The following is a 15,910-nucleotide window of genomic DNA, read 5'->3' on the forward strand; positions in this document are numbered from 1 at the left end:
CCTATCCAATGCCCGCTTAAATGCCCATAATGAGGGAGAGTCCACCACTGCTACTGGCAGGGCATTCCATGAACTCACGACTCGCTGAGTAAAGAACCTACCCCTAACATCTGTCCTATACCTACCCCCCCTTAATTTAAAGCTATGCCCCCTTGTAATAGCAGACTCCATACGTGGAAAAAGATTCTCACTGTCGACCCTATCTAAATCCCTAATCATCTTGTACACCTCTATCAAGTCACCCCTAAACCTTCTTTTCTCCAATGAAAACAACCCCAAGTGCCTCAGCCTTTCCTCATACGATCTTTCTACCATACCAGGCAACATCCTGGTAAACCTCCTCTGCACCCGTTCCAGTGCCTCCACATCCTTCCTATAATATGGCGACCAAAACTGCACACAATACTCCAGATGCGGCCGCACCAGAGTCTTATACAACTGCAACATGACCTCAGTACTCCGGAACTCAATTCCTCTACCAATAAAAGCCAGTACGCCATATGCCTTCTTCACCGCATTATTTACCTGAGTGGCAACTTTCAAAGATCTGTGTACATGGACACCAAGATCCCTCTGCTCATCCACACTACCAAGTATCCGACCGTTAGCCCAGTACCCCATCTTTTTATTACTCTTACCAAAGTGAATCACCTCACACTTAGCTACATTGAACTCCATTTGCCACCTTTCTGCCCAGTTCTGCAGCTTATCTATATCCCGCTGTAACCTGCCATATCCTTCCCCACTGTCTACAACTCCTCCGACTTTCGTATCATCCGCAAACTTGCTCACCCAACCTTCTAACCCCTCCTCCAGGTCATTTATAAAAATGACAAACAGCAATGGTCCCAAAACAGATCCTTGCGGAACACCGCTAGTGACGGCACTCCAAGATGAACCTTTGCCATCAACTACTACCCTCGGTCTTCTTCCAGCCAGCCAACTCCTAATCCAAACCTCCAACTCACCCTCAATGCCATACCTCCGTATTTTTTGCAGTAGTCTACCATGGGGAACCTTATCAAACGCCTTACTAAAAACAATATACACCACATCTACCGCTTTGCCCTCGTCCACCTCCTTAGTCACCTTCTCAAAGAATTCAATAAGGTTTGTGAGGCACGACCTGCCCTTCACAAAACCATGCTGACTATCCTTGATCACATTATTCCTATCCAGATGTACATAAATCCTATCCTTTACAATTCTCTCTAAGACTTTGCCCACAACAGAAGTGAGACTCACCGGCCTATAGTTACTAGGGTTATCCCTACTCCCCTTCTTGAACAAGGGAACCACATTTGCTAGCCTCCAATCTTCTGGCACTACTCCTGTAGACAACCAATGTAGAGGAGACCGCATCGGGAGCAACGGATACAATAAATGATATTAGTGGATGTTCAAGTAAAACTTTGATGGATGTGGAAGGCTCCTTTAGGGCCTTGAATAGAGATGAGGGAGGAGGTGTGGGTGCAGGTTTTACAGTTCCTGCGGTGGCAGGGGAAGGTGCCAGGATGGGAGGGTGGGTTGTAGGGTGGCGTGGAACTGACCAGGTAGTCATGGAGGGAACAGTCTTTGCGGAAGGTGGAAAGGGGTGGGGAGGGAAATATATCCCTCTCCTTCCCACGTGGTTAAAGGTGCCCTCCAACGCATCTCGTCCACATCCCGCACCTCCGCCCTCAGACCCCACCCCTCCAACCCTAACAAGGACAGAACGCCCCTGGTGCTCACCTTCCACCCTACCAACCTTCGCATAAACCAAATCATCTGCCGACATTTCCGCCACCTCCAAAAAGACCCCACCACCAGGGATATATTTCCCTCCCCACCCCTTTCCGCCTTCCGCAAAGACCATTCCCTCTGTGACTACCTGGTCAGGTCCACACCCCCCTACAACCCACCCTCCCATCCTGGCACCTTCCGCTGCCACCACAGGAACTGTAAAACCTGCGCCCACACCTCCTCCCTCACCTCTATCCAAGGCCCTAAAGGAGCCTTCCACATCCATCAAAGTTTTTACTTGCACGTCCACTAATATCATTTATTGTATCCGTTGCTCCTGCTGCGGTCTCCTCTACATTGGGGAGACTGGGTGCCTCCTTGCAGAGCGCTTTAGGGAACATCTCCGGGACACCCGTACCCATCAACCACACCGCCTTGTTCGCCCCCTCGGCCTTGTTCCCCCCCCGCCTTGTCTCCCCCCCTGCCTTGTTCCCCCCCCCAACATTTCAACTCCCCGTCCCACTCTGCCGAGGACATGGAGGTCCTGGGCCTACTTCCCCGCCGCTCCCTCACCACCTGACGCCTGGAGGAAGAACACCTCATCTTCCGCCTCGGAACACTTCAACCCCAAGGCATCAATGTGGACTTCAACACTTTCCTCATTTCCCCTTCCCCCACCTCACCCTAGTTCCAAACTTCCAGCTCAGCACTGTCCCCATGACTTGTCTGGACTTGTCCTACCTGCCTATCTCCTTTTCCACCTATCCACTCCACCCTCTCCTCCCTGACCTATCACCTTCATCCCCTTCCCCACTCACCCATTGTACTCTATGCTACTTTCTCCCCACCCCCACCCTCCTCTAGCTTATCTCTCCACGCTTCAGGCTCACTGCCTTTATTCCTGAAGGGCTTTTGCCCAAAACGTCGATTTCGCTGCTCCTTGGATGCTGCCTGAACTGCTGTGCTCTTCCAGCACCACTAATCCAGAATGAATTTCCAGATACTAACTGAATTCAAATTCAACATCTGCTATGGCAGGATTCAAATCCTGGTCTGCTGAACACTACTTGAGTTTATGGATGAATAGTCTAACAATAAAATCACTGGGCCATTGTCTCCCCTGGTATACTGTGTACAACTCTGGGAGCCAGAGTTTAGGAAGGATGCAAATGCATTGGAGAGAGTGCAGAAGAGGTTGACAAAAATGGTTCCAGAGATGAGAAACTTCAGATCAGAAATCAAAATTGGTAATATTTCCCTTAGAGAAGACAAGGTTTAAGAGTTTTGGTATAAGTTTTCAAAATCATACAGAATTTGGACAGAGTAGCCAGGAAGAAACTGCTCCCACTTGTGAATTGAGATGCAAGGGCACGGAGTCAGTGTTAGCCAAAAGAAGCCAATGCAAGGTAAGAAAATTTTTTCCAAACAGGGAGGAGCTGGGATCTGGAATGCACAATCTGCAAATGTAGTGGAGGCAGGTTTAACTGAGACATTTAAGAGAGAATTAGAAATTATTTAAATAGAAATAATGTGCAGGATTATGGTAAAATGGTAGAAGACTGGCACTAAGTCAAAATGCTTAGAGCTGGTATAGACACAAATAGGTCAAATATATAAACACAGAAAATTGGAACACGAGTAGGCAATTTGGCTCCTCAAGCCTGGTCCGCAATTCAACATGTTCATGGTTGATCATCCAATTCAGTGTCCTGTTCCCACTTTCTCCCAATACTGATTGCTTTAAATCTAAGAACCACGTCTAATCCCTTCTTGAAAACATTCAGTGTTTTAGCCTCACTTGCTTTGTTTGGCAGAAAATTTCACGGGCTCACCATTCTCAGCGAAGAAATTTCCCTTCATCTGAGCCCAAAGTGCCTTACTCCGTATCGTTAGACTGTGACCCCTAGTTCTGTACTCCCTAATCATCAGGAATATCCTTCCTACATTTAGACTGTCTCATCCTAATCAATCCAGTCTCTCTTCATAAGTCAGTTCTCCATTCCAGGAATCGGCCTGATGAACCTTCATTGCACTCCCTCCATACCCAGAACATCCTTCTTCAGATAAGGAGAACAAAAATGCACACATTGGGTGGCACGGTGGTTAGCATTGCTACCTCACAGAGCCAGAGACCCGGGTTCAATTCCCACCTCAGGCAACTGTCTGTGTGGAGTTTGCACGCTCTCCCACTGTCTGCGTGGGTTTCCTCCGGGTGCTCCGGTTTCCTCCCACAGTCCAAAAACGTGCAGGTTAGGTTAATCGGTCGTGCTAAATGTCCCGTAGGGTTAAGTGAAGGGGTAAACATCAGGGGGTGGGTTGCTCTTCGGAGGGTCGGTGTGGACTTGGGCCGAAGGGCCTGCTTCCACACTTTAAGTAATCTAATCACATTTCAGCTTTGGTCTTAGAATGCAGCAAAACATCCCTGCACCTGTACTCAAATCCCCTTGCCCTGAAGCCCATAAACCTTTGCGTTCATCACAGTCTGCTACACCTACCTAATTACTTTCAACGACAGGGGTATAAGGACACCCAGGTCTTGTTTAAACTCTGTTTATCCATCACTGTTCAGATAATAATCTGCCTTTCTGCTTTTTCTAACAAAGTGGATAAATTCAGATTTATTCACATTATACTTCATCAATGATGCATTTGCCCACTCACTTAGCTTGTCCAAATCACACTGAAGCATCTCTGTATCTTTTTTCACAGCTCAGCCTCCCACTCAAACTTTATGTCATCTGCAAACTTGAGATATTACATTTAATTCCCTCATCTAACTTATATTAATATATATATTGTGAATAGCCTCCTTCTGCATCATTTATAATTGTGATTCTTTTGTGTTGCTGCGTAAATGCCACATTATCCACGTGATATATTCGGGTTGAGGATCTAAAAATCTGGATTTAGGCTGTTGTCAGAAGCAGTCATTTAATGCATGCCTTTACTAACTACAAAATGGCTTCTTAATGCAATGTTTTGTTCTGAAGTGGCTTCTGGGCTGCAAACTAACAATTCTGTTTAAAATGGCACCTAACTCTGCTCAAAGCTGCATTCCTGAACTAATTGAAAGAGATTAGCAAACAATGTCTTCTTCATAGAATGAATTAACTAAGCAAGATATGACATTATTAAAGTATTCTAACTGGCCTTGGGATTCAGGTGACAAGAGATAAAAACGTGCAAAACCAGTCAGTTCCCAGGAAATATTATTGGCTCAATTTTATGTCTATTTGTCATTTTATTTCATTTTATTGGATTAACTTTGAAATTAAAGCTGTACTGTTTGTTAAGAGACCTATAAAAACATCTGTGTTTTAAACTAAGCGTGCAGTTTATCCAGGGTGCAGAGGTGCTTAACCAGTATTGCTGGATAACCTTAGCCTGGCCATTAAATCTTGCTGAATGAGACCGAACTGCTAGTGTTTATTTGACCAATCGCGAACCAAGAGATCCCTCGCAAGGGTTGAGATCGTCCGGGTAACCTCATTTTATGTGCACACAGTATGTCCTACTGACCATTCACGGATTTTCTTAAAACATCTGACTCATATCCAAGATTTGTGAACAAACTCTGTCATACCAGCCAACAGATTGAGATGATTCCCGAGGAACATCCTTGTGACTTCAGTGATTCAGACAGTGTGCATCATTGCTAAGTTAACATGAACTGCTTGAGTGTCCTTCAGGACAGTGGCAAAATTGCAAGGGACAGTGCTTTGTGCAGTTTCTCTCCACAGGCCAATGTACGATGAGGGAGAGTCGACATTTGAGCTGCCCATTGCACAGCTCTCCAACCTTGAAGAGCCATGCACTCCCTCGAAAAGCTAATACATAAACTAATCAGTTTTCTGAAGATGTATGGATTCCTCACATATTCCATTTTCTCAGTCACAGGTGCATGCAAAGGGGGAATGATTTATGCCAACTTCAGCACATTTGCTGTACAAAGCATTTAGCCTGTTATCAACATTAAAAAGAGCAACAGCATGGCTGCAGCCCTCAACATCATAGTTGAAGGATCCCTGACATTTGAAGCTACCTGCAGTCAACAAGGCAGTCACCTACAAGAGTGTCACCAACGTGCCCTCAAGTTTCCATCTTCCTCTTTCTCATTACAACGAAGTGTTGCCTCGACTTACAAAGCTAGGGCAGAGGGATCCCGTTGTATCTGGCTGTTAGCTTGGAACAGTTGGGCAACTAACTCCTAGTGCCTTTGGGCATGGAAGGCCTGTGACTGCCGAGTGTTGCTGCGGTGCAGGCTAACTCTCTACAATCAACTTCTACTGCAGGCTTTGGGATCAGTGGTGAGATGAGGTGGAGAGTGGGCACTTCTGGAATACCTTGATAAGAAGCACCAGGCTATCTTTCTGAGAAAGGGACACTTGGAATGAGGTTGAGATCCCTTCTCTCCCTCTTGCTTCACCATTCACGCTGAGCAACTTTGGATTGAGTAATGGACTACAGGTCAGTGTGCCTATCAGGCAGGCTCTGATTATGAAGAACCTGGGCTCTCCAAGACAATTGCAGCCAGATGCACAGCACCACCACAGTATTACTAGCATTGGTGGATCCTCCATCTATCAAATCAATTTACAGTGCCTCTGGCTTTATGTTCCTGTGGCTGTAGTTTGACCAAGTCATTAATAGTTGAGAACTGGGGTTCAATGCGACATAGGAAGATCTCTGGTCTTCAGGAATTCTGAGGTTGGAGTCTTGGAGTGTTGCTTGTCTGGTTGCAGTAACTAGTGATATCTTCAGTATTTTAGACTTGAATTCAATTTAGAAAGGATATGGAGTTATTAAAGGACGCAGGTGCATACCTTGCCAGTGTATCCTCTGAGGGTTCAATGTTCCTCTCTCAGAGTTGGAGCTGAAGGTCTCAAGCGCTGGCCTCTTTGTGAAAGTTAGCTAGATGATATTAGCTGCCACGAATGCTGATATAAAACAAAGGGAAATAGTTGTGGAAGATGCAAAATCGCTTGCGGAGTTTAAGAATGAGCTTGTATTAGTGGCGATAAGAGAGCAACACAGTGATTACTGTGAGGGATTGAGGAGCCTAAGCACTGCCCTCTGCACTGCTACAAAGAGGCAGGAGTGTAGAGAATGAAAAGAGGTGGTGAGGTGTCCCCAGTCAGTAAGGTGGAAGAACGGAGGCTGGAAAGGTTATTAGTTTGGGAGTATGAAGTGAGTAAGAGCCATTGAGCCAATGTGATGCTGAGCCTTGGAGACATGTATGTGCAGTAGCAGAATAAGACTGGAGTACTCACCTTGTGAGTAACAGTTAACAGAAAGAATGGTGGCATTTACCTTTGTGTTTGCAGAAAATCACTGACCTTCTTTCTGCACTGCTGGATGTGCTGCTTCATTCAGGATACAACACTGACCCATGCCTTAACCAGTGTCCAAGACGGCTGCGGCAGGTGTGGTGACTTTGCATTTTCTCTACCAGCCCATCAACAAGCATGCCTAAATCTCTCTGCAAAACAGGGAATTGACTGGTCTTTCTTCAGGAGTTCTCCTTGTTGGAGGTTAAAATCACTAATGAGAGGGGCCATTCCTGAATGAGAGGGGCCATTCCTGACTAACAGCATCTGAAGTGATATGCAGTCAGGTTTAAATATGGCAGCATACTTAGAACATAGAAGAATACAGCGCAGTACAGGCCCTTTGGCCCTCGATGTTGAGCTGATCCAAGCCCACCTAACCTATACTAACCCACTATCCTCCATATACCTATCCAATGCCCGCTTAAATGCCCATAAAGAGGGAGAGTCCACCACTGCTACTGGCAGGGCATTCCATGAACTTACGACTCGCTGAGTGAAGAACCTACCCCTAACTTCAGTCCTATATCTACCCCCCCTTAATTTAAAGCTATGCCCCCTTGTAATACCCGACTCCATACGCGGGAAAAGGTTCACACTGTCAACCCTATCTAACCCCCTAATCATCTTGTACACCTCAATCAAGTCACCCCTAAACCTTCTTTTCTCTAATGAAAACAGCCCCAAGTGTCTCAGTCTTTCCTCATACGATCTTCCTTCCATACCAGGCAACATCCTGGTAAACCTCCTCTGCACCCGTTCCAGTGCCTCCACATCCTTCCTATAGTATGGCGACCAAAACTGCACACAATATTCCAGATGCGGCCGCACCAGAGTCTTATACAACTGCAACATGACCTCGGGACTCCGGAACTCAATTCCTCTACCACTAAAAGCCAGTACGCCATATGCCTTCCTCACCGCACTATTTACCTGGGTGGCAACTTTCAAAGATCTGTGTACATGGACACCAAGATCCCTCTGCTCATCCACACTACCAAGTATCCGACCATTAGCCCAGTACCCCATCTTTTTGTTATTCTTCCCAAAGTGATTCACCTCACACTTAGCTACATTGAATTCCATTTGCCACCTTTCTGCCCAGCTCTGCAGCTTCTCTATATCCTGCTGTAACCTGCCACATCCTTCCTCACTGTCAACAACTCCTCCGACTTTCGTATCATCCGCAAACTTGCTCACCCAACCTTCTAACCCCTCTTCCAGGTCATTTATAAAAATGACAAACAGCAATGGTCCCAAAACAGATCCTTGCGGAACACCGCTAGTGACGGCACTCCATGAAGAAACTTTGCCATCAACTACTACCCTCTGTCTTCTTCCATCCAGCCAATTCCTAATCCAAACCTCCAACTCACCCTCAATGCCATATCTCCGTATTTTCTGCAGTAGCCTACCATGGGGAACCTTATCAAACACCTTACTAAAATCCATATATACATCTACCGCTTTCCCCTCATCAACCTCCTTCGTCACCTTTTCAAAGAATTCAATAAGGTTTGTGAGGCACGACCTGCCCTTCACAAAACCATGCTGACTATCCTTGATCACATTATTCCTATCCAGATGTGCATAAATCCTATCCCTTACAATTCTCTCTAAGACTTTGCCCACAACAGAAGTGAGACTCACCGGCCTATAGTTACTAGGGTTATCCCTACTCCCCTTTTTGAACAAGGGAACCACATTTGCTATCCTCCAGTCTTCTGGCACTACTCCTGTAGAAGGTCTCAACATCAGCAAGCATTTCCAGCTCTCCAGTCGTGTGACTCCAAGAAATATAACTAACATCACAGATGTATAATTAATGAAATTAAAAGCAGAGGATTTCATGAGAAAGTTTGCTTCAGGGCATGGCGAACCAAGTGACATGAACTTTACACATTTTACTGGCAAATGGGAAGATTCTGCATAGTACAGATTCTTGCATTGGCAAATTATGATGAGTGTTGAAGCGCAAGAATGACCAGTTTATTCCTATTCTGCTTTTTGTCTGTTAGCCAATCCTTAAACTTATACCAAAATAATATACCCCATACTTTAATTGTGCAAAACAAACCTCAAAAGACAATAAGTAGTAGGAACAGGAATAGGCCATTTGGCTCCTCAGGCCTGCTCTACCATTCAATAAGATCATAGTTGATCTGAAGTGCATGTCCACTTTCCTGCCTTTTCCCTGTTAGCCTTGATTCCCCTATTAATAAAGAATCTATCCCAGCCTTAAATATATACAAGAACTTTATCCCCACATCTCTTGATGCCAAGCAATTCTAAAGACTCAAGCCTCTGGGAGAAGAAATTCCTCTTCATCTCAGTCTTAAGTTGGCATCTCTTCCACACGGGGAACATCCTCTCAACATTTACCCTATCAAGCCCCTTAAGAATAGACATGTTTTATCTTATGATTTATCAAAACGCCTTCTGAAAATCCCATTATTATACTACATCTACCAATTGCCCTTTACCAATTCAGTTACTAACATTCTCTAGGAATTCTCAAAGAGATTGTCAAATGAAGGTTCCTGTTCCAATCCATTCAGACAGACATTGTCCAATCAGATCATTACTATGTAACAATCCATTTATTACATCTATTTTTAATAGTTTCTAGCACTTCTCTACCATTGACGCAAGTGTACCAGGTCTGTAGTTCCCAGTTTCCTTCGACATCTCTTAAAGTAGTAGAATGACATTTCTTACCATACAATCTACAGGAACTATTCAAAAAGTGCGCATAAGTTTGGATGTTCTTCAGTAAAGCATCTACTCTCTTCATAGTGATTTCTTTTAGCATTGAGATGTACAATCAGGCTCTGGGGACTTATTAACCCCCAGTCCCATTAACTTTTCCAACTCAACCTTTCTACAAAAACTAATTACTTTCAATTCCTCATGCTCCCAAATTCTTTTAATCTTTCATTCAAGGATAGTTCTTGTTTCTTCCCTCGGTGAAGATAGGAACAGAAGCAGGCCATTCAGCCCTTCAAGTCTGTTCTGCCATTCAATATGGTTGTGGCTGATCAGTGTTCTAACTCCATGCACCTGCCTTTGGCCTACATTCTTTAGTACATTTGCTTAACAAAAATGTATAGACCTCAGATTTAAAATTAACAACTGATCTAGAATCCACTGTCATTTGTGGAAGTGTTCCAAACGTCTACCACTTCCTCTCGACCAATATATCTTTCCTAAGGTATGGTGTCCAGATCTGTTCACAGTATTCCAAGTGGGGTCTTGGGTTTTGTATAACTGTAACAACTTCTGCATTCTGGTATTCCAGTCCTCTAGATACAAAGGCCAACATGCTATCAGCTTTCTTGATTATTTTCTGTACTAGTCTGTAACATTTTAAACATCTATGCACCTGAACCCTAAGCCTCTTTGGACATACTTCCTAGGTGGAATGAAGTTAAATACAGGGTATGTTCATCTATTCTCTCTCGTTCCAAAATGGATAGTCTCAAACTTGCTTAATTAAACTCCATCCACCACAGTTTGGCCCATTCACCTTGTCTCACCTTCACATTCCTCTAAGTTCATGCTATCATATATACTGTCTAAATTGGCACAAAGTTAGGTGGCATCAAACTTAGATATGACCTTCTATACCATTATTAAAGTTGTCAATAAATAATGTGAATAATTGAGGCACTAAAACCATTCCTTATGGGACTCCAGTAGTCACATCCTGCTAATTTGAGACCTATCCATTATCCTTGCTTGGTCACCTTCCTCCCAACCATTTTGTAGCCATGTCAGTAATTTACCCTCAACTCTGTGGGTTTCTACCTTTGTTAACAATCTCTTGTGGGACTTTATATTAAAAACTTACAGAAGGCATTTGATAAAAAACATCCATAGACATTCCCCTGTCTACTGTCTTAGTTAGCTCTTCATAAAAAAACTTCAATGAGGCTTGTCACACATGACCAACCATGAATCTATGCTGGCTCTCCCTGATTAACTGAAAATTTGCCAGGTATTCAACCCATCCTTGGTTATAGATTCAAACCATTTCCCAATCACAGATGTTAGGCTAACTGGTCTATAATTCCCTGGCTTTCTCTCTTCTGCCATCTGTTTAAAAAACTGATGTGTGCAATTTTCTAATCAAGACGGATAACTCCTGGATTGAGGGAACGCTGAAAGATTGGAGTTAGGGCATCTACAAAATGCTCCCCTACAGCCTTAACACCTTTGGAAAGAAATGGTCAGGTCCTGGGAATCTCTCTTTAATGCCATTAATTTCCTCATTAACTGTTTTACACGTTAATTTTATTCAGTCCCTCTCTCCCCCCCAGCCACTATTAATTTCATTTCTTCCACCAAATCATCCTCCTTTCCTATTATAAATATAGTGGCATGTATTCAACAGGTTTGTCATTTCCCCATAGTCATTGGCAATTCCCCTAATTTCAGTCATTAGCAGGCCAACATTGCTTCAGATCCCTGCCTTCCCTTTATGTCACAAAAACATTCCTTCTTGTTGATTGAGGTTTATTGCATATTTACTTTCATAAGCACTTTCACTAGCTCTTGTAAGCTGCTTTGTGGCCATTTGCAGGTTTTTGTATCTCCCATTCAGCAGGATCTTTGCTTATTTTTTGCATTTTTATAAGGCCTACCTTATTGTTTTATGCTGTCCCTTATCTCTTTGGAGTTATACAGTGCAGAAACAGACCCTTTGGTTCAACTCATCCATACCAACCAAGTTTTCCAAACTAATTTAGTTCTACATGCCTGAGTTTAGCTCATATCCTTCTAAACTTTTCCTATTCATATACCTGTCCAAATACCTGTTAAATGTGAAATTGTATCTGCATTTACCACTTCCTCTAGCAATTCATTCCACATACAAACCATCCACAGTGTGAAAATGTTGCCCCTCAGGTCCTCTTGACATCTTTCCCCTCTCACCTTAAATATATGTTCCATAGTTTTGAACTTGGGAAAAGACCTTTGCTATTCACCTTATCTATGACCCTCTGGATTTTATAAACCTCTGCAAGGCCACCCCTCAACTCCAGTGAAAAAAGGCTCAGCCTATCCTTATATTTCAAACCCACTAGTCCTGAGAACATCCTGGTAAATCTTTTCTGAACCCACTTTAATTTGATAGTATCCTTCCTATGACAGGATAACTAGAAATGTACACAATACTCCAAAAGTGGTCTCAATGTCCTTCACAACCTTAACATGATGTTCCAACTCCTATGCTCAATGATATGAGCAACGAAGTCAAGCATGCTAAACAACTTCACCACCCAGTCTCCTGTGGTGCAACTTTCAAAGAACTTTGTACCTAGGTCTCTGTTCCACACCAATATGTAGAGCCCTACCATTAACTGTACAAGTCTTTAGATATAGGAGAAAGTGAAGACGGCAGATGCTGGAGATCAGAGCTGAAAATGTGTTGCTGGAAAAGCACAGCAGGTCAGGCAGCATCCAAGGAGGAGAATCAACGTTTTGGGCATGAGCCCTTCCTCAGGAGTCTTTAGATATAACTTTATTTGACCATGGCTGTTTTTCCAGTGAAGTAGAGCTTTTCGCTCTGGAGGATATAAACGGTGTTGTGCTAAGTGTATTTCTCAGCATTCTCCATTGTTTGTTTTACCCATTGGCAGAAGTTCCCTGCTTTCTTTGGGCAATGTCTATTCTTATTATATGGGACAGTCAATAAATGCTGGCCAGCCAGTGACACTCACATCCCACAAACAAAATAAAAAAAACAATTAAAATTGGCTTTACCCAAGTCTAAAATTCTCATAGCTGATCATGCCCTTCAGATCATCTCCATCATGTGGAAGCAGGCCATTCGGCCCATCGAGTCCACACCATCCCTCCAAACAGCATCTCACCCAGACCCACCTCACCTATCCCTGTAACCCTGCATTTCCCAAGGCTAATCCACCTAGCCTGCACAATCTTGGACACGGAGGAAATTAGCACGGCCATTCCACATAATCTGCACATCCTTTTGGATTGTGGAGGAAACCACAGCACCCGGAGGAAACCCATTCAAACAGGGGACAACGTGCAAACTCCACACAGACAGTTGCCCAAGGCTGGAATCGTATCTGGGTCCCTGGCACTGCAAGGCAACAGTATTAACTACTGAGCCACCTTGTTGTTCTGTGTACTCAGGGTGAAGACATAACTAAAGTATGCATTTAATTTGTCTGGGACCTCAATGTCCCCTATTTTAACTTCTCCAGTTTCAGATTGCAATTGGCCCACATTAGTCTTCACTAATTTTTTTCTCCTCACATACCTTTTATCATCAGTTGGATGTTCCCACAACTTACTCTCAACTTCCCCCTCTCAATCCCTTTGCTGAATCTCACAATTGAATCTAATTCCACCTCTAATTTCCCCAATCAACCATGGCCAGGCCACCTTTTGTATTTTAATTTTGTGCCAGACAGTAATGAACAATTGTTGTAGTGCCTCTATGTAGGTTATGTCAGGCCAAGAAAAAGGACAAATCCAATCAACTTTTGCTTGTTTAAGCTGCTCCTTAAGAGCACGAGGGGAACACCTTCATGACATGGAACCCAGGAGGAGTTCAAGAACACTGCTCATCCCCAGCTTCTCAAGGGCAATTAGAGATGGGCAATAAATGCTGGCCTTGCCAATGATGTCCACATCTTGAGCAAATGAGAAAAAGAAAAGTACACTGGCTATTGCAACAATGCAAATGAGGTGGGGGTGGGGGGGGGGGGGGGGGGGGGGGGAAGAGAATGGACGCAAGGGCAAATCAATATACTATTTCATTTCTTGTCCTTTTCACCACTACCTCACTCCAATGTAAATGTACATTCTGCTCACTTGGCTGCCAAAAAGTTAATGGATAAATTAAATGAAAATTTGGAGAAGGTGTACAGAGTTCCAGAAAGCCCAGAGGGAAAGAATAAGAAAATTGAAAATAATCTAAAAGTATTTCATTTTGCTCTTATGAACTGTTTTGCCAAAATCTCAGTAAACCATACCTTTGCTTTGCTGTATGTTCTCATCTTCTGATTTAAGCTTACGAGCTGTTTCATCATAGACAGTGCTGCTCACGTCAAAACCAGCCAGATTGTTCACTGTTCCTAACACCTTGTTTCCTTGTTCTGAAATTTTCTTTGAAAGTCTCTCACTGTAACTTGCATTAGGATGAAAATTGGCCAGATTCTCTTCACTATCCAAGTCATAACTCGCGTCAAGGCGCCCATCATCAAATTCTATGCCTTGAGAATCTGACCCAGGCATGTAGTAAAATGAATCAAAGGAAGGTCGAAGTCTTTTGAAGTGTAGAATCCGTGGTATTGTATATTCATAGGTAACATAAGGGTTCTTGCCACTTTGAATAAGTAACTAAGAATGCAACAGGATCAATTAGAACACCGTCACCATTCGTACAGCATGTGCGCTTGTACATGTTTCACTAAGTGCAGTTCATGGCATCTGAACAGTTGAGATAATACATACATTAAAATGAACAGAATATTATATTAATTCAAAGAATGCCTTGGTTGAGAGAAACAAAGGGCAAGTAACATTCACATCAAACAGGTTTCAGGCAATGAATTACCAGCACCAAATCCCCCACAATCAACATCCTGACAGTTAGCATTGACAAGAAATTGAATTAGCCTAAAAATATAAATTTTGTGGCTGCAAAAGCAGGTCAGAGGGCAGGATCCTACAGTGAGCAACTCACCTCATAACTCCCGAAAGACTGCCCGATTATAGAGAACTAGTAAGGATGTGATTGAGCACTCCCACTTTCCTGGATGCATACAGTTCCAACAACATTAAAGAAGTTTGACATCACTCAAGACAAAGCAAACTACTCGACTGGCACTACATCCTAAACATTGATTCCCACTACCACCGATGCATAGCGCATACCATCTCAAAGATGCATTGCACAAATTCACCACGGCTCCATAAACAGCCCCTTCCAAGTTCATGGTCACTGCTATCTAAAAAGGTCAAAAAAGGTAGAAAATGCATAGGAACACCATGGAAGTTCTTCGCCAAGCCACTCACCATCAGGACTTGGCAATGCATTACCATTTAGTGCTACTGGGTCAAAATCCTGGAACTCTCTCCCATGACACCATTAGATACAGGTGCAGAATTAGGCCATTCAGCCCATCAAGAGTACTCCATTATTCAAGGAGACCATGCCTAATCAGATAATCATAGAAATATAATAAAGTAAGAGTAGACTTTGAGTGTGCTTTGCCAAGCATCATGATCATGGTTGATCATTCAACTCAACAGCCTATTTTTGCTTTTACCGCATAAATTTTGATCCCTTTAGCCCCAAATGCTATATCCAATTACTTCCAGAAATCTCACAATGTTTTGGCCTTGACTGTTTTCTATGAAAGCAAATTTCACAGTCTCACCACTCTCTGGGTGAAGAAATTTCACCTCATCGCAGTCCTAAATGGTCTACCCTGTATCCTTAGCCTGTGACCCCTGGTTCTAGACTCCCCTGCCACTGGGAACATCATTCCTGCATCTATCTTGTTAGAATTTTATAGGTTTCTATGAGAATCACCCCCCAACTCCCCTCATTCTTCTGAACTCCAGTGAATATAAAGGTATTACCTTACTGGTGTTTTGTACAGCTGAAGCATGACCTCATGGCTCCGAAACTTGACCATCCTACCAATAAATGCCAACACAATATATAGAACATAGAACAATACAGCACAGAACAGGCCCTTCGGCACACGAAGTTGTGCCGAACATTTGTCCTAGCTTAAGCACCCATTCATGTACCAATCCAATTGCCGCTTAAAGGTCGCCAATGATTCTGACTCTGCCACTCCCACAGGCAGAGCATT

The 15,910-nt window shown here is 43.6% G+C and overlaps 1 protein-coding gene across 1 annotated transcript in view; it reads right to left on the bottom strand.

The window, feature by feature from the left end:
• adamtsl2 (ADAMTS like 2) overlaps positions 1-15,910 on the bottom strand; it is a 241,285-nt gene that overhangs the window by 138,515 nt on the left and 86,860 nt on the right. The window contains exon 10 of the mRNA XM_087998112.1: positions 14,057-14,423. Within this exon, the coding sequence (XP_087854238.1) occupies positions 14,057-14,423 (367 nt within the window). The remainder of the gene's footprint in view (positions 1-14,056; positions 14,424-15,910) is intronic.

The sequence above is a fragment of the Chiloscyllium plagiosum genome, unplaced genomic scaffold (genome assembly GCF_037043375.1).
Source record: "Chiloscyllium plagiosum isolate Xiang-an unplaced genomic scaffold, Cpla_swu_hap1 HiC_scaffold_21, whole genome shotgun sequence".
NCBI classification, from domain to species: domain Eukaryota; kingdom Metazoa; phylum Chordata; class Chondrichthyes; order Orectolobiformes; family Hemiscylliidae; genus Chiloscyllium; species Chiloscyllium plagiosum.